Here is a 27599-nt window from a genome sequence, read left to right on the forward strand (position 1 = left end):
TTTTCCCTTTCATTCTTGGTCTATCAAATCCTAAAAATTGAACTCCATGGTTTGGGTTTGAGCTCTACATAATTAATGAAGTTGAGGAATCAGTATACCGATCTAGAAATCTCGCTACTCCCAATTCAAGAATAAGCAAAAACGGTGAAGAGCGGGAACTTGGCGTGAAGTCACAAAGTAAACTACTTCACCCACATCGATTCAGTCTTCGATGGTTCCATACCCGGTCGGTTCTCCGACCTCGTCTCCCCCGAATCCGGTGACTGCTCCTCCGACTCTAATGATTCGATTCTTGTGAGGGCCTCTCCAGATAACGACGTCATCTAGATCTAGAAGCATGAATCTGATTGATATGTGTAACACCCAAAGTTTTGAAGGCCAAGAAAGGAAAGAAAACCTTAATGTTGAGGGGCGACTCGGCGAGTCTAAGGAGGAACTCGGCGAGTCAGAGCGGGATCCGGGTCGAGGAGTAAGTGACCGACTCAGCGAGTCTGGTCTGTGCATGGAAAACCCTAAATTCGGGACTTGGAGCCTATATAAACGTCTTAATCTCCTTCCTAGGGTTCCTTACTACCTCTTTAGCCCTGGATACCAAACCCTAGCCGCCATATCCCCTATTTGAGCCTTGGAAGGTGCATTAAATCTTGGAAAAGGAAGAAGGAACTTGGAGGAGCAAGAAGGGGCTATAGATCTGGGATTGTGAGTTCATTCTGAGCACTTGGAGGTAATGAACTAGTTCCTGGACCCTTTTGCACCTAGATCTATGTGTGGTTGTTGGGGCTCTTTAGCCATAATGATATTATTTTGAGTTAGAAGCCGGATCTGGAGTTGCTACTTCAGATCCAAGTGTGTTATGGACTGGAGAAGCAGAAAGTATCAGCCCTTGAGTCGATTATGTAGCCCATTGGCCTTAAACCCTAGTTTATGGTGCTTTTTGCCTAGATCTCCATCTTTACCCGTAAAGTTTGCAACTTTACGTGGGGAATATGTTTGGGAAGGGTAGATCTACAGTTTGGAGTCCATGCATGACTCAAAAGTCCTTTGCATGTATGTAGATCTGAATGAACTCGGCGAGTCCTTCGAGTGGACTCGGCGAGTAGCATGAAGATGAGGAGGAACTCGACGAGTGGGATGAACAGCTCGTCGAGTCGGATGATGTTGGGCATGAACTCGGCGAGTTGGATGAAGATTGCCTGGTACTTGGCGAGTCAGTTCTTAGACTCGGCGAGTCAGTTCTTGGACTCGGCGAGTCAGGTCGCGAAACCCCAAACCCTTCGAGTTGAGACTTGGATCAGTGAGTCGGGTGGAGACTCAGCGAGTTGGTCAGGTCAGGACTCGGAAATCGTTGGACTCGGCGAGTCAGACACCCTAGAAACGTCTGACTCAGCGAGTTGGTCAGGAGCATGGATGGGGTTCCATGGCTCATAAGTAGAGTTCGGTTGATAGGACCGAAGGATAGTCAGACACCCTAGAAACGTCTGACAGTATGTGATGATATGATTGCATGCTGGCCTGTTATGTTATATGCGATAGAAGTAGTACCGTATCTCTGGGTTTAGTCAAGTATGATATATGTGTCAATATGATAGAGTTGCTTATACTTGTTTTCTGTGTGATACTTGTATATTATGGGTTAGCGGTTAAGTATGGGCAGGGCCCGTATCTCTCCGAGAGTGGAGTGTGGGCTAGGCCCGTATCTCCCAGAGAGTTGAGTGTGGGCAGGGCCCGTATCTCTTAGAGAGTGGAGTGTGGGCTAGGCCCGTATCTCCCAGATAGTGGAGTGTGGGCTAGGCCCGTATCTCCCAGATAGCGAAGTGTGGGCAGGGCCTGTATCTTCCCGAGTGTGGGCGAGGCCCGTATCTCCCGGGTAGCGAAGTGTGGGCAGGGCCCGTATCTTCCCGAGTGTGGGCGAGGCCCGTAACTCCTAAGCTGAACGTTGTTTGTTATACGTTTGCATGGTATGTGGTAGGGTGGGGAACTCACTAAGCTTCGTGCTTACGGTTTTCAGTTTTGGTTTCAGGTACTTCCGGTAGCGGAGGGAGGAGCTCGGGGTGATCGCATGGCACACACACTATAGATTAGACAGCCTGGGAATGTTTACTCTAATAATGAACATATGTTTTGAAAACTATTACTTTGATTATGTTTTGAATCGATGATTTTACCTTAAGTAATATTGTATTAAAAGAAATTTTTAGTCTTAAATTTTGGGTCGTTACAATATGAAGGGGACTTCTTTGTGGTTGTTGTTCTTAATTTTCGCAAGTTTTCTTTGGTTTACTTTTAGTAGAAGAAAGTGTTTTGATAAATGGCGGCTTTAACCTTCACAAACTCCATTTATACGCTGCCCTAACCGACATTAGACTCGCATGTTATTCATTTTTTTAGGAAGAAAATTAATAGGGGCAAAAGTGATGATCACTAAAATATTCAACTTAGTATGTGTGTTTTTTTAGGACGAGAGAGAGAGAGAGAGAGAGAGAGAGAGAGAGAGATTTTATATATTAAATAATTATATTTAATTTTTTCTTAAAAAAAATAAGTGAAAACATCATAAATGGTCCCTTTTGTAATGAAATGACGAAAATGTCATTCAGTTAACGGACAAAACTTAACGGAGTTAGCAATAAGGACCAATCGTCAAAAGTTTTGAAAGTACAAGGACCATCTATGAGGTTTTTAAACCACAAGGACTAAACTTCATATTTGGGAAAACCACAGGGACCATTTATGATGTTTTTTCTTCACATTGTGAATCTGACTTACTATTATTCACACTGTGAATCTGAGCAGGTTCACAATGTGAATCTGAGCAGCCTCACAATGTGAATCTGAACAGGTTCAGAATGTGAATCTGAACAGGTTCACAATGAGAATATAAACTGAAATTTTGATTTTTTTTAAACATCAATATGAATCTATGTTTAAAGAATACGAAAAAAATATGAATTTTGATATATTTATTAATTTTTTTCTACAAAAAATAGATCTTAACTTTTCAACAAATAAAGAAAATGAAGTGAGTTTTTTGAAAAAAAAAATTTATTTTTTATATATGAATATGGATCTCTTTGGAAAGATGACAAAAAATCACGAAACATGGTATATTCGTTTTTTTCCAATAAAAAACATGGCAATAAAAATTAAACTAAAAAAAGGAAGTGGGTTCTGTTGTGAATCGGAACAGATTAACAATGTGAATTTGAACTGAAATTTTGATTTTTTTTTTAAACATCAATATGAATTTATGTTATAAAAGTACCAAAAAATATGAATTTTGATATATTTATTAATTTTTTTCTACAAAAAATAGATTTTAACTTTTCAACAAACAAAGAAAATAAAGTGAGTTTTTTGATAAAAAAAAAAGTTTATTTTTTATATATTAATATGGAACTCTATAAAAATGAACGAAAAATCACGAACAATGATATATTCGTTTTTTTCTTTCGATAAAAAAACATGACTTAAAAAAATTAAACAAAAAAAAGGAACTGAGTTTTGTTATAATCTGGTATATGTGCATGCATTGTAAAAAAACTATAACCTCTCTTTTTGTCGTTGATCGCTTTAATTTTTAATGTTTTGGATTGGTTACTTGATTAATAATGAATCTCTATTGAACTTTTATATATATATATATATATATATATATATATATATATATATATATATATATATATATATATATATATATATATATATATATCATACTTTAAACAATATCTACTTGTTTTTTTAATGAACTTAACTCAATTCTTTATTTTTCTTTTTAAATTATTTTCCTAGATAAAAATAATAAAGAATGCGTTGATGCAAGAAGAAAAAAGTTCTTAGATAGGTTCATTAAACTCCATTCTTTTCTTAAAGGACAAAGTTCTGTAGAATACTAGTAAATTATATCTTTCCAATGGAATGCACGTAACATACTCAAGTGTTTTGCATATATATATATATATATATATATATATATATATATATATATATATATATATATATATATATATATATATATATATATATATATATTCCATTGGAAAGATATAATTTACTAGTATTCTACACAACTTTGTCCTTTAAGAAAAGAATGGAGTTTAATGAACCTATCTAAGAACTGTTTTCTTCTTGCACCAACGCATTCTTTATTATTTTTATCTAGGAAAATAATTTAAAAAGAAAAATAAAGAATTGAGTTAAGTTCATTAAAAAAAACAACTAGATATCGTTTAAAGTCTGATATAGATATATAATCTTAAAATGATAGTAATTTATGAATTAGATTTAATAGAGAATCATTATTAATAACTAACAAATGAAATAATTGAGAACATCGAAAATCATAACATCAACAGCCAAGGGTGTAGATTTGTACATTGAACGCGTATATACCCTTTCTTTGGTTGTTGATGTTATGATTTTCGACGTTCTTGATTGGTTCATTGGTTAGTTATTAGTAATGATTCTCTATTAAATCTAATTCATAAATTGCTATCATTTTAAGATTATATAGCTATATCAGACTTTAAACAATATCTTTTTTCAAAAAACACTGAATTCTTTTTTTTTCTTTTTTAATTTTTTTTTGAGAATTTAAAGTTTATCTTTTATCGAAAAAAATAAATAAATATATCAAAATTCATAATTTTTGGTACTGTTTGAATGTTTTTTTAAAGAGTACCAAAAATTATAAATTTTGATATATTTATTATTTTTTTATATATAAAAAATAATCTTTAAATTCTCAAAAAAAAATTAAAAAGAAAAAAATGAATTGACTGTTATTTGAAAAAAGAATTATTATTATTATTGTTATTATATATATATATATATATATATATATATATATATATATATATATATATATATATATATATATATATATATATATAAATGACGGAAAATCATGAAAATTGGTGTATTCAGATTTCTTTTTAAATAAAAACATTGCCTAAAAGAATACATCTAAAAAATGATATGAGTTTTTAGTATAATTATCGCTTCCTATATTGGAATCCACTTTTGACGGCAATGAATTCTGACTCATTGGATTTATTCTTTAATGATTATTTATTTAATTTTTTTCAAGTATTGAAATGTTTGTATGTATATGTGTGATTTAAAAAAGTTGTATATAAATAGTTGTATATATATTGGGATACTTATCTTTTCATACCTCATGGTGCACTGCGATAAGATCATTCAAGTCACAAATTAAGAGCCTCTTCACGAGTAAAATTGTGGTTGGGCATATCGTCTACCCCGTGACCCCATCTAGACTTCATGCTTGAACAATTTTTCACTTAGATAAACTTCAAGGAAGGATATTTGATTGTAGAATCCCCATAGTAGAAGCTCTTTAGTTGGGGCAAAAATATGGGTAAGTCTAGGGAACTCAATGTTTGCATCATGTATGCCCACTTCGATTTCAATATCCTCTGTTTGCTCAATGTCACTAACAGTTGTTTGCTCATCTCCAGCAGAAATCACTACCATCAAACTGTCACAACTCAAAATCTTTATACGTCTCAGATTGGAAAGCCCTTGTGCTACAGTTAACGGGAATACCATCAACAAGGAACCACAATATGAAATTTCAATGTCTTGTAGATTACGCAAGCTTATTAAATGAACAATCAAAAAGAAGCTTCAGGTTCTTAAGGTAATATAGGCGGATTTGTTCCACTTGGGAGAAAAACTTTTCCTTTGTTGTTTTCCTTTAACCAAGCATCAGGTCATTCGATGAAACAAAAGTTTGTGTTGCATCCTCATCCTCATCCGTTTTCTTCACCAAGCATGAGACATTGTGAGAACTATACAATTTAATAGACTTTAACTTATCAATACTCTCTCCATAAAGGTCTGGTATGATGTTATCCAAATCTTTTATGTAGTCTAGTTCTATACCATCACTTACCTGAAACAGTTTCTTGATTGGCATCTTGAATGGGAATTTAGCCCTTGCAATGCATAGTCGACGTTTTAAATCTGATTTTGATCGATCAAAATCAGATTTAAAACGTCGACTATGCATTGCAAGGACTAACTTCCCATTCAAGATGCCAATCAAGAAACTGTTTTAGGTAAGTGATGGTATAGAACTAGATAAAAAATTAGATTGCAAAAGGAATCTCTCCGTATCAATAGAAATAAATTAAAAAAAGAATTCTTGCAACATTTCGAAGTGGGTACCTTCAGGAAAAAGATGACAACATTTCGTATCAATAGATTTTATCACGAGTAATTTTGAGTCGATAATATCTTATATTCTTGAAACGGAGATATAATAATTGTTGTTTACAAGTCAGATGTCCATTGATAATACGTAAACGAATCAGTAACTTGATGATATAAAACGTATTGGTGTGTATGATTTGATAAGTAAATAGTACAAGCATATAAGTAAAAGATTATTTGTTCCATTTTTTCTAACGGGAAAAGTGATATCTTTTGGCCCCTCGATAATTTGATGTCGACATCTAAAGTGTTTGGTCAAGCCTAGACTGAATTGATGTGTTCGATTGGTAGTCTGATTTCAGTCGTCATAAATCAAAAATTAGGAAACAAAATCTTGGACTATGGGATTGATTATAATCTATGTCTCATGTCTGTACGATATCTTGTAGAACGAAGGAATATTTGATCACTTATATTAGAACACATAACTGACTGGGTTAGAGTTCGACAACGGCTTTTGAAAGCTACAATTTGCTGATCAGTTTAGAAGTTGTACTAATAGATATAGTTATTAGAATTATCCAAGTGGGAGACTATTGGATTAGGTGTCTAAGTCATTAATTATAATTTGTATAAACTTGAATTGATGGTAGCACAGTCCTTTTGGGTTGCCCTCAAACCTAGCAATCGAATATGATAACTTTTACAGAGAGAGATTAATTTATTAATTTATTATATGGTTAATAAATTAATTAGAAATCAAAATAAATGATGTGTTAATATATTATAAGAATAATATATTAATTAGAAATTGTAATATTTAATAAATACTTAATCAGAAATTAATTTTGAGATTAATTGGATTAATTAAAAGTAGGACTAAAGGTGACAATGTTCAATAGTTGAGCATTGAGGAATTCTAGAACCTCCCATAAGGGGGCGAATTCTAGAATCCCTTCTAGGGTTTCCTTAGGCTTTAAGGGTGCCTTGGATGCCTTAGGGAGGAAGTAAAGGGATTAGGGTTATCTTGGAGATATCTGCCTTATCCAATACCTTCTTATCACCTATATAAACCCCCTTGGGGTTGAATTTCGTCCAAGCCTTCATTCCTAAGAGGAATTTCGATTTCTTCATCTCTTATCCACTCCTTCTTCAAGCTCCTTGGTTGCTAGGGTTTATGAGTGAACCATTAGAGGCGCGACACTGGTGGTGCTTGCTACCAAGATATTAACAAGAAAGTTTCTTTTTTATTCTCTACAATAACAATCAAGGTATGTTTCTCCTAACCCTAATTAGTATAATTTTGAAAATATGCTAGGTATCCTAGATTTTCTTATTTATTGTTCAAAGTTGTATGTTCAGTTAGAGTAAACATAGATCAAGAATTAGGGTTGCATGCACACACATGATTTTATATGTTCTGCATAATACCCATCAATAACAACTTTCAGGCGAGACTTCATTCATATGAAATTTGACAGGAGCATCGAGGGAGGTGGGATCTAAAATAACATGTTCATTATTGGCTTGAGCTTTCAATTCGTACATCTTCTCTCTATACCACTTGTCAGGAGTTGTGGGTCGATCCAGCGAAAAAACCCATAATTTATGTCTTCATCATTGTAGTTAGTATGGTAAAGAAACCTCCGACCAGGATTCTTTAGTGTCCATGTCGTGCACATTCTAACCAGATCTCCACATCCGCACAGTCTCACGTTACTGTTTGAAGAAGATGACATCGATTTACCCTAATTTGTCTCTTCAACTTGTGGGTTTGCGAATATAGGAGTTGGAAGGCCCGCTTTATGCCACGGAATTCAATATGGCATTATAATAAAAAATACTTTACAAAAAATTTATTCTTAACAAAATTCGTAACAAAAATTGCAACGGATATTGGTTCCATAGTCAAACTTCCACAAGTTTTATCGTTGGTGCAAATTTTCATAGTTAAATGGTTATGAATTTGAACTCCTTAGCAAATTTGCTATGAAATTTAATTTCGTAACAAAATTCCTAACAATGTAGTTAGGAGTTTATTCCCATAGCAAAACAAGCAACGGAAATAAAATATCGTTAGCATAATTCTATAGGTAAATAGCTATGAATGCCACTTCCATAGCAAATCAACTATGAAATTTTATTCCGTTGAAAAATTTCGCTACAGATTAACCACAAAATTTAATTTTTCATAATTACAACTTGAAAGTATTTTTGTAAAAATTTTTGTTGCAAATTTGCTACAAATGGTTTTTCCATAGAAATATTGGTAGCTATATACCAACAAATTTCTAGTCGATAATAGTTTCCGTTGCAATTCCTATGGTTGTTATGGAAAATTCATTCCATAGAAAATGTGGTAGCAAATTAGCTACAAAATGACATTCTATAGTATGATCTGTTGCAAAATAACAATGAAAAGACACTCCATAGCTATTTCGGCTTTTTTTCTTGTAGTGATATTAGAGAAGATTTGATGCCAAAGTTTATATCGAGAGTTCAAGACCCATCTACATTCAGTTTGAGGGAACACACAAGATTATGTGTAGAAGGAATGGTAGAGGAAGGTGAAGATGATCGATAGACTCGAGAGCATGAGAGTAGATTACTATGGATATTGAGCAACCAATTGAGGAGAGCAAAACCGTGAGGAAACAAAAGGTATGAATTGTAGAAGTGAGCCAGGAGGGTTTTGATGAAGGTCAAAGGAGAATGAGGATGGATCTTAAAAAAAATATAAATAAATAAATAAAAAAAATAAATAAATAAATAAATAAATAAATAAATAAATAAATAAAAACTTGAGATGTCGTATGTGATGGGTGAAAATCTTAACTCGATCGTGAAAAAAACATCAATGAGTTAGGTGTGTATTGTCGATGGTTACAATACAATAAGTTACAAAAGAGATCCTTATGTTATAGAGGAAGTATAAATATAAACTATACTCTTATATAAAATATTGTTAGAAGCAGGGTTGGTCCTCAAAAATTAAATATTTACAAAGGTACAAGATGAACAAGAAAAAGTGGCGCTTATTTTTTTTATAATTTTTTATTTTTAAATAAATATATATAAAGAAAAAAAAATAGACCCTATGCAGCTGTCCACTTTGCTCCCCCTCAATATCCCCATGGTTAGAAGCAAAAATAGTTAGATTTAACACATTAAAATTATTGGCAATACTCTTCCATTCCGAAGGGTTGTAATGTTTCTTTTTTTTACTGTGAACCCGAAAGTTAGAGACCCGAAAACAACCTTGGATTTTAGACCTATTAGTCTCATCGGATGCCAATATAAAATTATTGGTAAAATATTGGCTAATAGGTTAGTGGAGGTGATTGACAGTCTTGTTAGTTCGAAGCAGTCAACCTTTATTAAAGGCAGGCATATTCTTGATGGTCCATTTCTCCTCAATGAGGTGGTGGCTTGTAGTAAGGCTTATGGAAATCCATTAATGATGTTTAAGGTGGATTTTCAGAAGGCTTATGATTCTCTTTCTTGGGAGTATCTTCTTGAGATTACGTAGATTATGGGATTCGTTTCTCGATGGTTGGTTGGATCTTAGAGATGTTGAGATCTGCTAGAGCATCAGTTTTAGTTAATGGTTCTCCTACTGGCGAGTTTCAGATTCACTGAGGTTTGAGGCAGGGAGATCCCCTCTCTCCATTTTTATTTATTTTGGCCATGTAGGGTCTTCATGTGGCTTTATTTAGAGCTCGGGAGGATAATATCTTTACTGGGATTTCAATCTATGGGACTGAGTTGTCACATCTTCTTTATGCTAATGATGTCATGATTTTAGATGATTGGGATCCTGAGAATGCAAATTGTACTATATGTATCCTCAGATGTTTTTACATGGCTTCGGGTCTTAGAATCAATTTACACAGTTGGGGTTCTCTATAATCAGGTTGTTGAGATGGCAGATATGATTGGTTGTAATCCAGTTGTGCCTCCTTTCATTTATCTAGGTATCCGAATTGGTCAGAATATGTCCCGGATTACTGTTTGGAATCCTTTGTTGGATCGGCTTCGAAGTAGATTATCGGCGTGGAAGACTAAGAATCTCTCCATTAGTGGTTGTCTTACTTTGGTCAAATCTGTTTTGGGTACTCTCGGAAGTTATTTGATGTCGATGTTCGTGACTCCTATTTATGTTATTTCCTCTTTGGAGGCTTTAAGGGAAAAAATTTTCTGGGGTGCAGACTTAGATGATAGATGTTTGCATTGGGTTCAATGGGATAGAGTCCTTGCGTCTAGAGGAGAGGGTGGGTTAGGTGTCGGCAGTTTGTTCTCTTATAATAGAGCTATGGTTTTTCGGTGGTGGTGGCGATTTTATCATTTCCCTAATTTATTATGGGTTCGTTTGATCAAATCTATTTATGGTACAGATGGTGGTTTTAGATATTTGATACCTAAAAGATCTTATTCTGGTCCTTGGAATGGTATTATTCGTATGATGGGTCTGCTTCGGGATAAAGGTCTTGATCTTCAGTCTATGTGTCCTTTTAGAGTCGGAGATGGGCGACTTACGTCGTTTTGGCATGATGTGTGGTTGGGAGATTCGCCCCTATCACTTATTTTCCATAGAATTTATGCCCTTAATAACCATCGTTAGTGTACAGTTAGAGACCGGGTTGACATTGGTTGGGAGTTAGAGAATTTTAGACGTGCCCCTAGAGGTGGTATCGAGCAGACGCAATGGGATAATGTTATTTCCATGATGCAGGATCTTCACTTGGAGTCACGTCCGGATAGATTGGGTTGGATCCTTTATGTCACAGATAGTTTTTCGATTTCTTCTGCTAGATCTTTTCTAGATGGCGGTATGGTGTTTTCAGGAGGGGAAGAGACTCGATGGAATAATTGGATTCCCAACAAAATTAATATTCTTATTTGGAGAATTCGGTTACATAGTATCCCCATTAGAGAGAGACTTTCTCAAAGAGGAATCACGGTGGACTCCATCTTGTGTCCTGTGTGTAATCGTCATGTTGAGACAGTTAACCATATTTTTTCTAGATGTAGTGAGTTGATTGACATATGGTCGCGTATTGCTATTTGGTGGGGTGTTCAGACTCCAGCTCAGATTACAGTGCAATCTCTTTTTTCTTGGTCAGATTCGATTCCTTTAAGGGTTGGCAAGAGAAGGTCTTTCAAGCGGTGATTTTTACTTCTTTTTGGTATTTGTGGAATTTCCGTAATAATTGGTTTTCGGCAAGATTCTTCCTAGGAAATCGAACATTTTTTATGATATTGTTCATAGGGCATTTTTTTCGATTTCTAATAGGTGTAGGAAAGCAAAGTTTGGATGGTCTTTTTGGTTGCATAATCCAACTTCTGCTCCTTTATTTATGTAATTGTTCTTTTCTAACTTCTTGCTAGTTTTTATATAATATTTCCGTCGTTCAAAAAAAAACATTAAACTAAACTGATAGCGATAAAACACAGAAAAATACTTACTTCACTCCAAAATTTGAAATGATTCTCCAAAATGCTTTCTTCCACACAAAATGATTATTTGGAAACACAATAACTTAATATTTTTTACATCATTCATACCATTCCTAAATAAAATACACACAACAACCTCGTTCATAATAGTAACTTTTATAAAATATCATTAAAATTACCAATTATTTCATAGCTCACCACGATTCAAATCAAAATCCACACCGAAGAACAACTCCATCCCTACAGTTAAAAGATAAGAAATGAATTTAAGAATCTGTATATAATATAATAAACATATGTAACATGAAAAAAATAAAAATAAAAACAAAACAAAAAAATAATACATTAAAAACAAAATATTTTTTTGGGTTAAAATCTAGATTTGAATCGTGTAACAAATCAAAAAATAATTTATATGTTTTCTTGGTTCAACTAATTAAATTAAGGGGTTGGTTAAAAAGACACTCTATTTTACAATTTAGACAATCCCAATTAATGTTTGAAATATTTTTATCGGTTGAAATTGAATTGTTTTCCAAAAAAGATGATTACAAGTAGTTGATTATAAGTTGATTTTTATGGAAATGATTATAGGGTGTCTAAAGGGTGTCTTAGAAATAGCATCTTAAACTAAAATTAAAAAAAAAATTACATTAATTGAGATTTTTTTGAGTAGCATAGCCTACCCTAGACTTCAACACATCTATCATGTCATATGCCAACCTATTAATTCTTCATTTTAAATTTTAAATTTTAATTTTCTCATTCTAATTACATTAAATTAATAATTGATTTCTTCATTTCAAATTTCAAATTTTAAATTTCACACTCTAATTATATTAAATTAATAACAAAAGAATAAAAGAAATAAAATTAATATATATTATAAGATGATATAATTTATTTATTTATTTAAATCAACGATTATAATTTTATATAACTAAAAAAATATCTTTTAATTAATAATTTATATAAAATAACTTACTTGAAATAATTGATTAATAATTTTCAGTTTTTGCTATAAAATTTTAATTAATTTTATAATTGTAATTCTCACGAATTATAAACTAATTACTAATAAAAACTAGAAAAGGATAATAAGTGAATATAATATGAAACAAAGAAACAATCACACATTTTTATTATATATACTTTTATGCTAAATTGCACATAGGATTGGAAACATATGATTTTACTAATATTTTACATATTTTACAATTGTTTCAATCATGTACTAGAAATCAATCGGTAAGAAAAAACATTTCACTCATGTATTTTAACGGATTACGTGCAATCTATCTAGATAGTGACCGAAAATGTATGTTTGGTAGTGTTAGCCAATGTTATATGAATTCATAATGCAAAACACTTGAATATGTTATATACATTCCATTGGAAATATATAATTTACTAGTATTCTACAAAACTTTGTCCTTAAAAGAAAAAAATGGAGTTTAGTGACCCTGCCTAGGAAATGTTTTCTTCTTGCACCAACACATTCTTTATTACTTTTATCTAGCAAAATAATTTAAAAGAAAAATAAAGAATTGAGTTAAGTTCATTAAAAAACTAGTAGATATCGTTTAAAGTCTGATATAGTTATATAATTTTAAAATGATAGTAATTTATGGATTACGTTTAATAGAAAATCATTATTAATAATTAACAAATAAATCAATTGAGAAATTCGGAAATCATAACATCAGCAGCCAAAGAAAAGGTATAGATTTATACATTGGACAGGCATATACAAAGATCATACCAAAAATAAAAAAAAAACCTTAGCTTCCTTACATGTGAATTTGAGTTAATTCACCTACGATCATTAGCAAATATATTTATGTAAAATGTTGATATCATCAAAAAAATCAAGTGAATCTAGGTAAATTTATATTTTATTTAGTTAGATTCACATGTGAAAGCAAAATTTTGTTCGAATTCACATGTAAATTGGATATATCTATTTTAGCGATTATTTACATATATATTATTAATTTATGTCTATCATAAAATTGTGAATGTGGACCAACAAATCGATATATTATAATGATTTTTATACGCAAAGATCATGTGAATTTTAAGATTTTTATACACAATAATCGTAGGTGAATTTATTCAAATCCACACGTAAATGATCCAAAATTGTTGGAAATGTAGTGTACAAACATTCATATGTTTTTTTTTTTTTTTTTTTTTTAATTCAAAACAGTTAATGATTCACATTAAAATCTCAACATAAATTTTGAAAAAAAAAAAAGAATTCGGTTTTTTCTATTGATATGAATGTTTATTTAAAAATTACCAAAAATTATGAATTTTAATATATTTATTTATTTTTTCAATAAAAGATAAACTTTGAATTCTCAAAAATTAAAAAAAAAATGAAATGAATGTTTTTTGAAAAAAAAATCATTATATATATATATATATATATATATATATATATATATATATATATATATATACTAGCCGTCTACCCGCGCAAAGCGGCGGGCGGCAAATAATTTGATCTCTTTAGAGTTAAAACCATTTTGCGTTCACTTCGAGAAATGAATATTAAATGACATCTATTTTTCAAGAGCATTATCATACCATATTAAGGGGGTGTTTGGCTAAGCTTTTTTAAAACAACTTATTAGGTTCTACATCACTATAAGTTAAAAAAGTGTTTGGATTAAAATAACTTATTCCGGTGGGGAACCTCTAATACGTCATTTTTTCATAAGTTACTCTACACTTACTTATTAACTTATAAGCTAATAAACTAATAAGCAATAAGCTTTTTTTGCCAAACACCCCCTAAATGGTTTTTACTTCCATTTATACATACCCAAACAACTTATACTGTTTATCGTCCTCTTTTTTTTTTTTTTTTCATTTTCCTTAATTCCTTTATTAATTTAATGTCCTACTAAGTAAAATGTTAAAATATATTAATAATATTTTATAAAAATAAACTTTTAGAATATCAGGTGTTGTGATTCAAAAGTCGATAAATAGGCCTTTGAGAAGACCAAAATACTCAGGTGTCAACTTGTTCATTGTGATTTTAAACTAAGTTTGGTCACAAATTAAAACATTTTCAACGATGGTATGTAATTCAAGGATTCATATTGATTTAGGTTCTCGAAACCTTAAAATATTGAACAAAATCTATATAAAACCTTATAATAAGGACAATAATCACCGTAATCAGGAAATCAATGTGATGAAACTTGATAGTATAAGGACCAATGATGAAAAAGGTTTCATTTTTAGACCAAACAAGATGAAAAATATACAAACTATCTTAATCATGTCAAATCTTGTGTTTAACCGTTTTTTTATTGCAAAAGTAAGATGCCAAAATATACAAACTAATGATAATACAATGCTCTAACTGACCCTCTTGGTTGAGTTCTTTGAACCTGCAAAGCCAACACATTAAAGAAACATAGTAAAAACCTTTTTAGGAACGAACCTGATATAATAAAGCCTTCACCCAATATATTTATAAGATAAAATTACAAAAAGTTAAAAATGATGAAATCAATTACAAATAAGGATTAAAATTAAAACCTGTTAAGAAAGAGCCATCTGCAGGAGGGATATTTGAATCAACATGTATTTTCTGATGGTTTCAAATTTTAAATTATTTGAAATTCAGGGAAGGAGATAGAATTTGTTGAGAAATATAAGGATTCAAAACACAGGTTAAAATTTAATATTATTTTATTGATGACTACTTGTACTATTAGCTTAATGATTTAAACGTCTTAAAAAAATAATATTATTATATTCAATCTATTTTTAGAAAAAATAGGATTTCTTTTATAAGACAGTAAAGATATGGATACTTGTCTTTTCATACCTCGTGCCTCATGGTGCACTCCGATAAGATCATTAAAGTAACAATTCACCCTCTATAGGTAACAATTCACCCTCTTTAGGAGTAAAATTGTGGTTGGGCGTATCGTCGAGGTTGGGCGTATCGTCGACATTGAGCATATCGTCGACCCCGTGACCCCATGTAGACTTCATGCTCGGACAATTTTTCACCTGGATAAACTTCAAGGAAGGATATTTGATTGTAGAATCCCCAGAGTAGAAGCTCTTTAATTGGGGCAAATTTGTAAGGTCGATACGGGCAAGCCAACGGAACTCAATATTTGCATCATGTATGCCCACTTCGATTTCAATATCCTCTGTTTGCTCAATGTCACTAACAGTTGTTTGCTCATCTCCACCAGAAATCACTACCACCAAACTACTACAATCCCAAATATGTATACGTCTCAGATTGTAAAGCCCTTGTGCTACACTCAAGGGGAACACCGTCAACAAGGAAGAACAACTTGAAATTGTAATGTCTTGTAGATTACGCAAGCTTATATAGTGAAATGAACAATCAAAAAGAAGCTTCAGGTTCTTAAGGTCATGCAGGCGGATTTGTTCCACTTGGGAGAAAAGCTTTTCCTTTGTTGCATCCTCATCCTCAATCGTTGTCTTCACCAAGCATGAAACATTTTCAGAACTATACAATTCAATAGCCTTTAACTTATCAATAGTACTTTCTCCATAAAGGTCTGGTATGATGTTATCCAAACCTTGTATGTAGTCTAGTTCTATACCATCACTTACCTGAAATAATTTCTTGATTGGCATCTTGAATGGGAATTTAGACCTTGCAATGCGTAGTCGACGTTCTAAATGTGATTTTGATCGATCAAAATCAGATTGCAAAAGGAATCTCTCTGTATCAATATCAATAAATTGAAAAAAGAATTCTTGCAACTTTTCGAAGTAGGTACCTTCAGGAAAAAGATGACAAGCATTTGAATTCGTTGAAAAATGCAGAGCTCTGAAGAATTTCAATTTCCTTATTTCCATAAGACAAAGGCGAGACACTGCGTTCTCTTCATCTGTTCCAATATACAACTCTTCCAACCAAGTGAGCTTTGATATGACACCAGGTGTTACATCAGATAAATCATAACATTCGCCAGCATCCAACAGCCTTAACTTGATCAACTGACCGATCTCTTTAGGAATCACTTTAATTCCGGTCCCTCTAACCTTCAGAATTTCAAGGTCTTTTAGCTCCCCAAGTATTGAAATTTCATCGAGAGATTCATTGCCACTTAGATCGAGTGTGATGAGTTTTGTGAGCAGCTTCAGTGATTTTGGTAGGGATATGATGTCATTTAAAGACATATCTAAAACTTTAACTTCTTTCATGCCTCCAAAGAAATCATCAGGAATAACGGAAAGATGATTGCTTCGTATAAGGAAAGTATCAAGGTGTGGGAAATGAAGCTGATGATCTGGAAGCTTACGAATTCTATTATTCATGAGTGAGATCTTGGTGTACTTGTCTGAGGTTCTGTTTCTTGGTTGCCATTCTGTCAAATTTTTTCCAGCCTCCACTAAAAACTTATCCTTCTCTTCGCCTTGAGAACAACATCATGCATTTTTACTTTGTCCCCCTCAGATAATAACAAGGAAGAGGATGTGAGGATGTCAACTGCCGTTTGGGCACTTTCTTCTGCATCGTTAATGCTATCCGGATCATTAAATTTCTGCAGAGCCACCCCATATTCTGCTAAGCGTAGCATATCTATGATTCCATCTTCCTTGAACAAACTACACATTAAGAAGCACCATTTAGCTACTTCGCTTCCAAGTAAGTCATAGCTCAGCTTCAACTTAGTAAATGCTTGGCGTATCTCTGGATCGATATCTACAGGTGCATTCTTTTGTAGTTGTTTAAGTGCTGCCTCCCATCTATCAATTGGTTTACTTTTTAAAGCATTTCCCACGGCTTCAATGAGAAGTGGCAATCCACCACATTCTTTAGACACATCATTTGCAATTTTCTCCAGTCTATCTTGGTTTGCTATCTTTTCATCACCCACAACACGTTTGAAAAGGATCCACGCTTCTGTCGGTATCAAAATGTTTACAGGTATTTTCTTATCAACGTTCATCGCTTCATATACGTTTATTTTTCTAGACGTCAACAAAATCTTGCAATTCATGTGGTCTTTCCCACATGGTATGCCAAGATCTGAGAGGACCGGTGGTTCCCATATGTCATCTAAAATGATTAGAATCTTCTCCCCATTGATTATCCGTTTTGCAGCTACTTCAACATTTTCTTTAATCTCTTTAACGTTTACAGTCTGTGAGACAGTTATAAACACAATGTCTACAAATAGATTATTCACTTCTGCAGCAACTTCCTTGGCTAATGTAGTTTTCCCTACACCTCCTGATCCATAAATTCCAACAATTTGATTGCTCTCATCTTTGATAGCTTGAATGGTATCCCTCAACGCCAACTTGTGGGAATCAATACCATCAAGATTCTTTGGGTGGTAGAGGTCTACCCATCTTGGGGTCGGAATGGGAATGGAGAGACACTTTTCATGAGATTCACCAGCATTTCGTAGACCCAGAAGAGAAGCGGTCTTGTTTTTCGCCATCTTACTGTAATGGGAGAGCGTGCACAAATTGACACAAGGTTGTAAGTTGAAGCATGTCTTCTTGGCGTTGGCTTCTTCTTCAAGAAATAATTCCACCTTGGATATTTCCTCGTCTGCCTTGTTCATCCAGTTTTTCACTTCCACATCATTTACGAGAGCTTCTCCTTTTTCTTTAGCTGCCTTGATTAGTACTGGAATCATTTTCCTGGTATTCTTGAGCTTTTGAGTTTCACTCTTCAACGTTTCAACATTTTTAGCGCGATTTCGGACGTAATCAATCTCTCGTTTAGCTGCACTAAACAACAAGTCCACTACTTCTCTAACCACGGCATTAATGGCATCAGCCATTCTAGCAAGGTTACTTTTCTATTCTGATTATGGCTTGGATGGCAAAGTAGTTGACAATATAGCAGATCTTCAAACAATAAACTTTTATGCAATAGAAAACCAAGTCTGAATATTGAATAGAGTAATTTCCAATTTCAAAGAAAGGAAGATGTAGTCTTTCTTTAGATATGAAAAAAAGATTATGATGAGCCAAATAACCGAAGGCCTTGCAGATTATGAACTGCACAAAAGGAAAGAGAAGTGTTTCTTTGGCTAACAAAAGAAAATTATGATGATGCAAGAAGGGAAAATGGTAGCAGAGTGAAGAAGAGACGTTAAGATAGGAGTGATGGTACATAAAATGAAGACCAGAGTGGGGATTTTAATTGTACCCAAAATTTGTTATGATGCCCTATTTAACATGACAAGGGTTGACCATTTTAAAGTGTATATTTATTTTGCCGATTCCTTTTATATTTTCAGTTCTCCCCCCTTTAGTTTAATATAACTGCAGAATTAATCATTTATTTGTGACATTTTTATTGTCTTTTTTTATTTTAATACAAACTGTATTTGTTTTTTTTTTTAATTTTTTATGTACCAAAAATGATGAAATAAAAAATGCTACACAAATAAATTAAATAAAAATTAAAAATATTAACAAGATTTATTATATTATCAAAAACAGTTTTATATTTAGAGGATGAGTTTTTTATAAATCAACATAAATAATAACAACAATTTTTATGTGGTGTATTTAGTCAAATAATATATCCAGTTGAATACAACGTTTTGATCGGTAGTTATGTCAACCTGACAAAACTAAAGGTATTAGATATAATTTATGTAAATAAAGTTTAAGATAATCACCACCATGAAAGTTGACCATAACAACAAATGAACCATATGAGATGTCTTATGGCCCATATCAAACCAAAAGTATGTCGACAAACATTTTTTCCTTAAAAATAAACATTAACAACATTCTTGTAAAAAACCACTATCCGACCTAATCAACCAATATTGAGTTGCAAAACCTCATCCAGAAAGATAACTATTTTAGATTGAAAAAAGATCAAAATGGTAGATAAATAGAAATTATACAAGAATATGCCTAACATTATTTATGTTAAAAAAAGGGATTAGAATAATAACAAATATGTTAAATAAAGGATAATAAATATAGAATTTATTTATATATATGAGATGAATTATTTATTTTCAAAATAAACCAAGATATGTTCAATTTTTACTTCGACGTTAAAACGAAATAACATATTAAGTTATAAAATTGTGAAAAACATAAAATGAAATAAAATGAAATTGTAAACATGGATTTAAAAAATTGGATTATTTTAACAAAGTGAAAAAACAAAAATAATATATAAGTAAAAAATCATGCATGTAATATTAGTTGAGATATAGAGCGTGTTTGACAAAAAGTAGTTGTTAGCTGGAAGCGGATAACGGGCAGCCGGTAGCGTGTAGCGGATAGCTGGAAGCGTGAAGCTATAACTTTTACTCCCTTCGTCCCAATTTAAATGTCCAGGTTACTATTTTAGGTTGTCCCAAAATAAATGTTCATTACTAAAAATAGATGAATAGTTTACCAAATTACCCCTTATCATTTGAGTTAACCAATATGTTTTTATTAATGTGTTTTATGATTAGTAATTAAAAAAAAAAAGATCATCCACAGAATATGGAAACAAATACTCCAGTAACTCTAGTAAACTAAAAATTCAATCATATGAATTCATTATGTAGTGGCATAGTAAATCAAATCGTAACCACACAACCACAACATCTCACTTTTTCTAATTTTCATTAAGAAAAAGGTCAAAATACAAGTGTTCTTTTCCAAACAAGGTGACGTGCAATGCATTTTTACTAGTTCAAATACAATATGGCATCGTCTAATAAATTTTCATCACATTCAATTTGGAGTGACAAATTACCTTCTCGTTCTAACCTACATTTACCAATATGCGGTACATGATAGTTGTTGCCACCTTGAACTTTTTGATGGGTTTTGGTCATAAGACATCCTATGTGCTCATACAAACCCTAATGCTTGGATCTAGGTTTCTCTATTGTACATGCTTTGAATCCAAGACTATAAACTCTAATTCTAGCATACAAGTAATCATATTAGATATTAGAACAGGTTTATAATATTACCTTGATTGTTATGTAGCAATAACAATCCCAATTCCTCCTTGAATTGACTTTGGAAGGCTTAGAGTCACAAGTGTCACTCCTCTAATGGTTCACAAACACCATAAGCAAGAGGATGAAGAGGAGAGAGGTTAGAGGCTGCCAAAACTCGTGTGAAACCCTAGCAAGAAGCTTAGCCACGTTTTTGGTCCTTAAGGGATCTATATATAGTGAGGCAATTAGGGTTATCTAACAAGGAAACCCTAATTTGGTTGCTTAAGCCCTAAGCAACCCATTGACTCATTTCCTTAAAGGCCTTGGACGATTTCTAATGGGTTTCCCCATAGAATTCGTCCAACCTTATAATATAAGGCAATCCATGGTCCAATTGCAATTATCTTATAATTACAATTCCAGTCCCTTAAGTTTAATTAATCTCTTTTAGTCACAAACTTATTTCTTATTAATTCTTGACTAATATTAATTAAACAGTATGATTTATCCTTTAATATATTATTCTCATAATATATTAATAAATCATATTTAATCCTTTCTCTCCATAATTCATCCTATCAAGTTGCTTTGGTGAAGGCAACCCAAAAAGACCATGCACCATCGGGTCAAGTACATACCAAAATAGTTATGGACTTAGACACTAATCCAACACTTTTATGATTTCTTTCATACATGTTTGTAGAGTTAAAAAAACATTGTTAAGTTGTTGTGATGGCATTCTTTCAAAAGATGTTTGAACCGCATCAACCAATTCATTAATTGTATGCAAAACCTCTTGCTCTTGAAGTGATTGGATTGCTCGAAAAAAACCAAGGTCTAACACATTCAAATCCGAACTATTAGGGGGCTGAAAACAAAGTCGAATATCAAATCCATCTCGAGATGCCGCTTCAAGAAACTCGCTATCGTTAACATCAATATAGGGCTTTGCGTTGTCTTGTTGAATAAATATTGGACCGATATGACCTTGCGGCCATTTGGCTTTGATATCCGGTAGAACCTTTTCTATCAACCATGACCTTGTTACCTCTTTGTTCACCGATAAAATAGGCTTCGTCTCCAATGTTCCCGCAATACGGTTTTTGCTTGAACGCTTAGCGGGTTCTAATTTTGTAAACATTTAGATACCAATTTTTCTTGAAAATACTTCGTTACCTAATGAATCAAATCTCGGTCTTGCTACGGCCGCTAGAAACATAACTTTTGTGATAAACTTTTTGCTTTTACACGTTCGCAACGGTTCATCCTCACCGGGGACAAGGTAGTAACGTTTTGATGGTTTTGATATGTAAAACCACTTTTCATCAATATGAACAACATTAAACATATCATAGAATGTAGGAATCAGACTTAATAATGATTGTATAGTAATCTTGGATAAGCAAAATTCTAACCTTTCTCTTCTATTCTCATGAGTTAGAGTCGGCTTGATCGCATTTGTATGTGGTCGAACTACACCTTCCTTGATACGTCTATGCATCGTTGATTTCGAGAAATTTATAGATTTCACAAGAGACCGTATATTGGCTCGACGACGTAATGGAACTTCTGAAACTTGATTCAAGTTTATTTGTACCCTTTTCCGCCCAACAACATTTGGCTTATTTGAAGATAAATCAACCGGTAATTCGTGGTCAATTTGAAATTTAGCTTGATGGCAAATGCGACTAATTGTCCGTGTAGAAACCGAAAATCGTGAAGCTATTTCACTTATGGAACCTTTTTTTAATTCTCCATCACTACTTTCTTGCAATAAGAATTGATATATGGCTTGACGTGGGGCAAAGGTGGTGTTTTTTTTAGTGGATGGATTTGTGAAAGGCTCCATATATGAAAATTTGAATTATGATCAATAATGAATAATGTTTTAGGCTAGTCACAAAAGTCTTTGCTTAAATGAAGTCATATTTATATGTAATTAATGGGAAGTGAAGAGACACCTGGAATAAGTTGGCGGCAAAAGAAAAAGCTACGTAATCTAAAATCAAAATGAAATTTTAAATGAGTTTAATCTAAATTAAATTTTACTGTGATTTGCCACAAAATTATGGCGGCAAATTTTGCCTCCATTTGTTTATCAAAAATAATGAAAGTTTCAAGATACATTGTGGCAAAAAAATTTGTTTCAAGATATGTTTATTTGAATTCTAAAAGAAACTAAATAAAAAAAATTAATAAGGGTAGAAATGGCATTTTATTAGGTAAAAGCCACATTGATTTGTGTTTTCTTAAACCGCATGTTTTTTGTCGGTGGACACTTATTTTGGGACGGAGGGAGTATTTGTTATATGAGTGTTCGGCAAAAGTAGTTGGATATAAGATTACATAAAAGAACAATTGATTAAAAATAAAGAAATATATAAATATATTTTTAAGAGTAATTATAAAAATTGATTTCAAAAGCTCATTAACGTTTTGTTAAACGTTACATGAAATACCTTTAGATTTAGAGTGTTTTGTTTAAACTAAAAACTAAATGTTCGAACTATCAAACGAAACTTTTTGTTTAAACTAGAGCGTTTAGTCAAAATCTAAAAGATAGAAGCTCCTAAACGCTTCCAAAAGCTCCGTCCCGAACACACCCATGTTTGATTGTTTAATGCTTTTAGTTGTTTTCGTATGACAGATTATATTAGTAATAATAATTTAATATTTAAAAAATTAAAAAGAGAAAAACAGGAAATAATATATAAGTAAAGGACCATAAATGTATTTTAAATTTATTTTATGGTTTGAACTGTTTGTTAGGTAATCATTCGGTCCACTATATAACAAAAGAAGATGAACACAAAAGTGATTATACATAAAATAATACCGTCGATAATTATTATTCACAAGTTAGTATCATTGACCACGAATTTGTTCACCCACCATGTTCGGATACAATTTTTTTTATAGACCATGCATTTAATTATAAATTTGGACCATCATTATATATTTTAAAATTTCATTATAAAAATGGTAAGTTAGTAAATCAACCGCAATAAGTGGAGGCTTGATAGGTACGTATCCTTAAATTTGGTCAAACATAAACAAAGCTCAAAAATTGTTTAGGTAGATTTTTTATATCATACACTTAATTATAAACTTGGACGGTCATTATATAATTTAAAATATCATCATAAAAATTGTAAGTTATTAAATCAACCGCTATAGATGGAGGCTTGATAGGTATCCCTAAATTTGGTCAAACACAACCAGAGCTCAAAAAATGTTAAGGTACATTTTTTATAGATCACACACTTAATTACAAATTTGGACGGTCATTATATATTATAAAATTTCATTATAAAAATTTTAAATTATTAAATCAACCCCTATAGGTGGAGGCTTGATAGGTATCCTAAAATTTGGTCAACCACAAACAAAGCTCAAAAAATGTTTAAGGTACCGGTAGTATATATACTAGTCGTTACTCGCGCAAAGCGGCGGCGTTGAATAGTTTTTTAAGTAATTAGTTTCATTTAGAAACATGTCATATTATACGAAACATAAGAAACATACATATTGTTATCGGCCGGTTTGGGATGACGATTAGAGTCCTTCCAGCGAGCGCCAAATAATTTCAACACCCATAGTATAATAATAATAATAATAATAATAATAATAATAATAATAATAATAATAATAACCACAGTAATAATAAATAATATTTTAATATGGTTAAAAGAAATTTTTTTCTTATTGACTATCAAATATTTGAAGTTTATTAAAAATGTTAGATTCATCTTTTAAAAATAAAAAAGAACCGCTAATTGTTTTTTCCTTCTCTTTCAACACTTATTTTATTTCCTTCTAATTCATAATTAAATGAAGAATGCATAAAATATATGATATCCTTGTATCAATTATTTTTTGTTAACTTACCAGCATCTTTACCATCTCTCCGGTCAATTTTTTAATATTTCAACCCTTAATGAAAAATAGATTTTCACAGTTGTAATTATGACCACCATGATATCCTAGTAGTCGATCAATCATTCCTCCTTAGCTGTAATTATGACCAAATTGCCCTTGTTGAGCTTAACTGATATGATCTCAGGCATAACTTAGCTGTAATGTGATAGAAGGGAATGGAATATGATATATTCCCAGATTGCCCATGCAGCCTCCTATGTGACAAACTCTTTGCTTTTTTTGTTGTGAAATATTCTCTTATTGGTTTGTTTAGTTTAAGATTGAAAGTATAACACTATTTGTTGAAATTGGTAGATTATGACATTTTGAAATTGGTTTTTTTAGTTTAACATGTAAAGGTTGGTTAAGCCGGTTGAAGTTGTTTTTTTGTATGGTGGAGACTGGATAGCAGCTGTAATTTCTTTTTGGTGTTTTGTACCTTCATGATTGTCAAATCATCCACTGGGCCATCGGGTGCTTTGTTAAACATGGATCCCAAACCATTTCATCTTACAATCTGCATGAAAACTTTAATTTCTTTGGAGGATTCAAAGGTAGTTGAATTTGCAGCAGTGACAATATAAGACATTGTTCCTAGTTTTGCAAAACTATTTCCAGCTATCAGTTCACAACCTCTTTATGAGCCATTTACATCAGTAAACTAATTTTTTACAATGAAATTGTTATTAAATTAATCATATTTTCTACGGAGGAATTTTTTTTTTGTGGTGTTGCAATATCTAATAAATCAAAACAAGTCGCAGGAATACATGAAAGTTTCTTTTATAATAATGCATTTAGTCCTTTTACGGTTTTACCAACTAACAAAAAACTCACTTTGAATATTGAACTACCAACTGAAAATGAATGTTGATTACAAAAGAGAAAGAGACAAGACAATCCTTCTAACATGGCCATATACCTTGCTGCATACTACTTTAAATCATGAACCACCAACTAAAATGAAAGTTATTACAACTTTGTCTACTCTCCTATGTGATAAGCTTTGCATATGCAGCCTCCACCTGTTATAAGAAACAAAAGAACGTTCCTATTTATACAAATTATACCAATTATGCCCTCTATACAAATTATACCAATTATGCCCTTTATACCAATAGTGGATACAACAAAGGTACATGAACTGTAATAAAATATTTTTACACTTTATACCATTTATACAAATTATACCAATTATGCCCTTTATATCCTTTAGTCACGAAGTAAGTCGTTTATGCAAGTTTCAAGCCCTAATAACAACAATATCAAATCATTAAAAAAGTAAAATAATAATATTCAATAACATAAATTACTTTCCATTTTTTATAATAGTAATTCTTGTAGTTCCATATAAATAAATAACTATAAACTCTACTGACCTTTTTTATAAAACTTTTCAACAGAACTTGTTTTTGTCAAGTAATTTGTTGGGGTATCAGAATCTTCTAGATGCCCTTTTTACAAAAATAACTTCAAAACCAAGATGTCTGTCAATAGAATTGGGTATGGATTTTTACCTTGCAAAAAGATGAACCATCGAACCAATATCTACCATGTCCAAATCCATCATGCATTTAGCAAATTCAAATTCTGTGAAAAAGTAGGAACACCCCTATCATAAGTCAAGAAAGAAAGGTAAAATAATTACCTTTTAAACAATCGCATATTGAAACAACCATGAGAAGAAACGGAAATGAAGAACTTTCTCAAAGAGAAACCTAAATTTAAAATATTTCGAATTAAAATTCTTATTTTTGAAGTTGCTTTTTGCAGGGGAGATATGACTCCCAGACAAAGGGTTTTACAAAGAAGATAAGCCAATAAAGGTTAAAAGAGAGACCCTATAACAACAAAAATTGCAGCATTGGGAACGATAGTGCTTTAAGTTAAACTAAATTTGGCCGATTTCACCTTTTTGAAGCAAATTTTGCTCTTTTTAGAGCCCCAACCTTCTTGAGATCCAGACCATTCTTATTCCTGCACAAAAAATGAAGAGGGCGAGATAGGTGACGAAGATAGGGATAAAATAGTTATGGAATGTTTATAGACCTTGGGTTTTTGATGTTGGGTTTTTAGCAGCAACGGTTTCATGGTGACGAAGACAGGGAGAAAATAGTTGTGGAATGTTTCTAGACCTTGGATTTTTAGCAGCAATAGTTTCATGGTGATGCATATACAGAGAGAGACAAAAAGTAATGGCAGTGTTTCTATAGAGAGATAGAGAGGTGTTGGTGGCTTCGTTTTGGGTTTGGTTCGAGAGAGAGAAAAACGAAGGAGACGAGAGGCAGTGGCGTTGATAGAAGATCGGTGGTAGTGATGTTGGAGCAATAGAAGATATGAGCTTATGGTTGGTGGTTGTTGTTGCTGGTTCAGAAGGGGCGGCGTTGAGAGGTTTGGCCGTTTGGGTTTTTAGAGAGAATGTGGAGTGACAGTGGTGGAGTCCATGGAAAATGGAAAATGGTGGTGGTTAGGGTTTACAGTGAGATGAAGCGGGGCATTATCTAGAAGTGTGCAGCACCAAATCCTCTCATTCCTCCGTATTTATATGGTTTCTTTTCTATTTGAATTGGCCTAAATACCCGTAATTTGAATCAGTCTTAGCTAAAATTTGGGAATATATTAGGAAAGATAAGAATACACGGGAAAAGTGAAATGAGATACATGTATTGATTGTTTGTTTGATTATACTTTTAGCTTATAAATTTGGACATTTTAAAATTTGATTTTATTTTATTGAAGTCTAATTGTATTTTAAGCTTAAACACTTGGACGTCTTAAATCTCTTGTTAGAAATAGTAAAGTTTGTATATATAATAATATAGTAATATATATATATATATATATATATATATATATATATATATATATATATATATATATATATATTAGGTTGTAACCCGTATATTACATGGATCACAATTTAAAATAAGCGACTTGTTATAACATAAGTGATTTGTTATAAAAAGATAAACCATAAGATTTTAACTATGTAGATAAATAAAAACTAAGAGACAACTATGTGAATAAGGTTAATGATACCAACTTTCCAACTAATAAGATATTGGTGAATAAGGTTAATGACAACTACTTCTGAACTGTTTAGAAATC

At 32.2% G+C, this 27599-nt stretch overlaps 3 protein-coding genes and 2 long non-coding RNA genes across 9 annotated transcripts; 1 reads left to right on the plus strand and 4 right to left on the minus strand.

Moving 5' to 3' along the window:
• Positions 1–5179: 5179 nt before the first annotated feature.
• LOC145069617 (uncharacterized) lies at positions 5180–5841 on the plus strand. Its single transcript, XR_013689576.1, has 2 exons — positions 5180–5377; positions 5478–5841. It is a non-coding gene; the product is annotated as an uncharacterized LOC145069617 (long non-coding RNA).
• A 9063-nt stretch (positions 5842–14904) lies between these two features.
• On the minus strand, positions 14905–16962 carry LOC145070214 (disease resistance protein At4g27190-like). The gene is made up of 2 exons (XM_079017152.1): positions 15482–16962; positions 14905–15038 (listed from the first exon to the last, which is right to left on the minus strand). The coding sequence occupies exon 1, from the start codon at positions 16960–16962 to the stop codon at positions 15514–15516; it is 1449 nt and encodes a 482-aa protein (XP_078873278.1). The 3' UTR covers positions 14905–15038; positions 15482–15513.
• Positions 16963–17036: 74 nt separating this feature from the next.
• On the minus strand, positions 17037–18443 carry LOC145067725 (disease resistance protein At4g27190-like). Its single transcript, XM_079014796.1, has one exon. It carries the CDS (start codon positions 18441–18443, stop codon positions 17037–17039), a length of 1407 nt encoding a protein of 468 aa, XP_078870922.1.
• Positions 18444–21234: 2791 nt separating this feature from the next.
• On the minus strand, positions 21235–22422 carry LOC145067726 (uncharacterized). Its single transcript, XM_079014797.1, has 3 exons — positions 21989–22422; positions 21809–21891; positions 21235–21698 (listed from the first exon to the last, which is right to left on the minus strand). Exons 1-3 carry the CDS (start codon positions 22420–22422, stop codon positions 21235–21237), a joined length of 981 nt encoding a protein of 326 aa, XP_078870923.1.
• A 2891-nt stretch (positions 22423–25313) lies between these two features.
• On the minus strand, positions 25314–27035 carry LOC145070556 (uncharacterized). Of its 5 annotated transcripts, none has more exons than XR_013689997.1 (4): positions 26403–27035; positions 25871–26081; positions 25683–25741; positions 25314–25516 (listed from the first exon to the last, which is right to left on the minus strand). It is a non-coding gene; the product is annotated as an uncharacterized LOC145070556 (long non-coding RNA). The 5 variants fall into 5 exon arrangements; XR_013689996.1 differs by having other exon boundaries at positions 25314–25741; positions 25871–25945; positions 26009–26081; positions 26403–27033; XR_013689994.1 differs by having other exon boundaries at positions 25314–25741; positions 26403–27033.
• Positions 27036–27599: the final 564 nt, after the last annotated feature.

Source organism: Lactuca serriola, chromosome 8, assembly GCF_051521515.1.
Source record: "Lactuca serriola cultivar US96UC23 chromosome 8, Lser_US96UC23_V15, whole genome shotgun sequence".
In the NCBI taxonomy this organism is placed as follows: Eukaryota; Viridiplantae; Streptophyta; class Magnoliopsida; order Asterales; family Asteraceae; genus Lactuca; species Lactuca serriola.

Coding starts and splice junctions, on each gene's coding strand:
- LOC145070214 (XM_079017152.1), bottom strand. CDS start 16,962: ATGAATAATAGAATTCGTAAGCTTCCAGATCATCAGCTTCATTTCCCA.
- LOC145067725 (XM_079014796.1), bottom strand. CDS start 18,443: ATGGCTGATGCCATTAATGCCGTGGTTAGAGAAGTAGTGGACTTGTTG.
- LOC145067726 (XM_079014797.1), bottom strand. CDS start 22,422: ATGGAGCCTTTCACAAATCCATCCACTAAAAAAAACACCACCTTTGCC. Junction 21,892..21,988: donor CATGAGAATAGAAGAGAAAG/GTTAGAATTTTG, acceptor ATTGATGAAAAG/TGGTTTTACATATCAAAACC. Junction 21,699..21,808: donor CGAACGTGTAAAAGCAAAAA/GTTTATCACAAA, acceptor TTACAAAATTAG/AACCCGCTAAGCGTTCAAGC.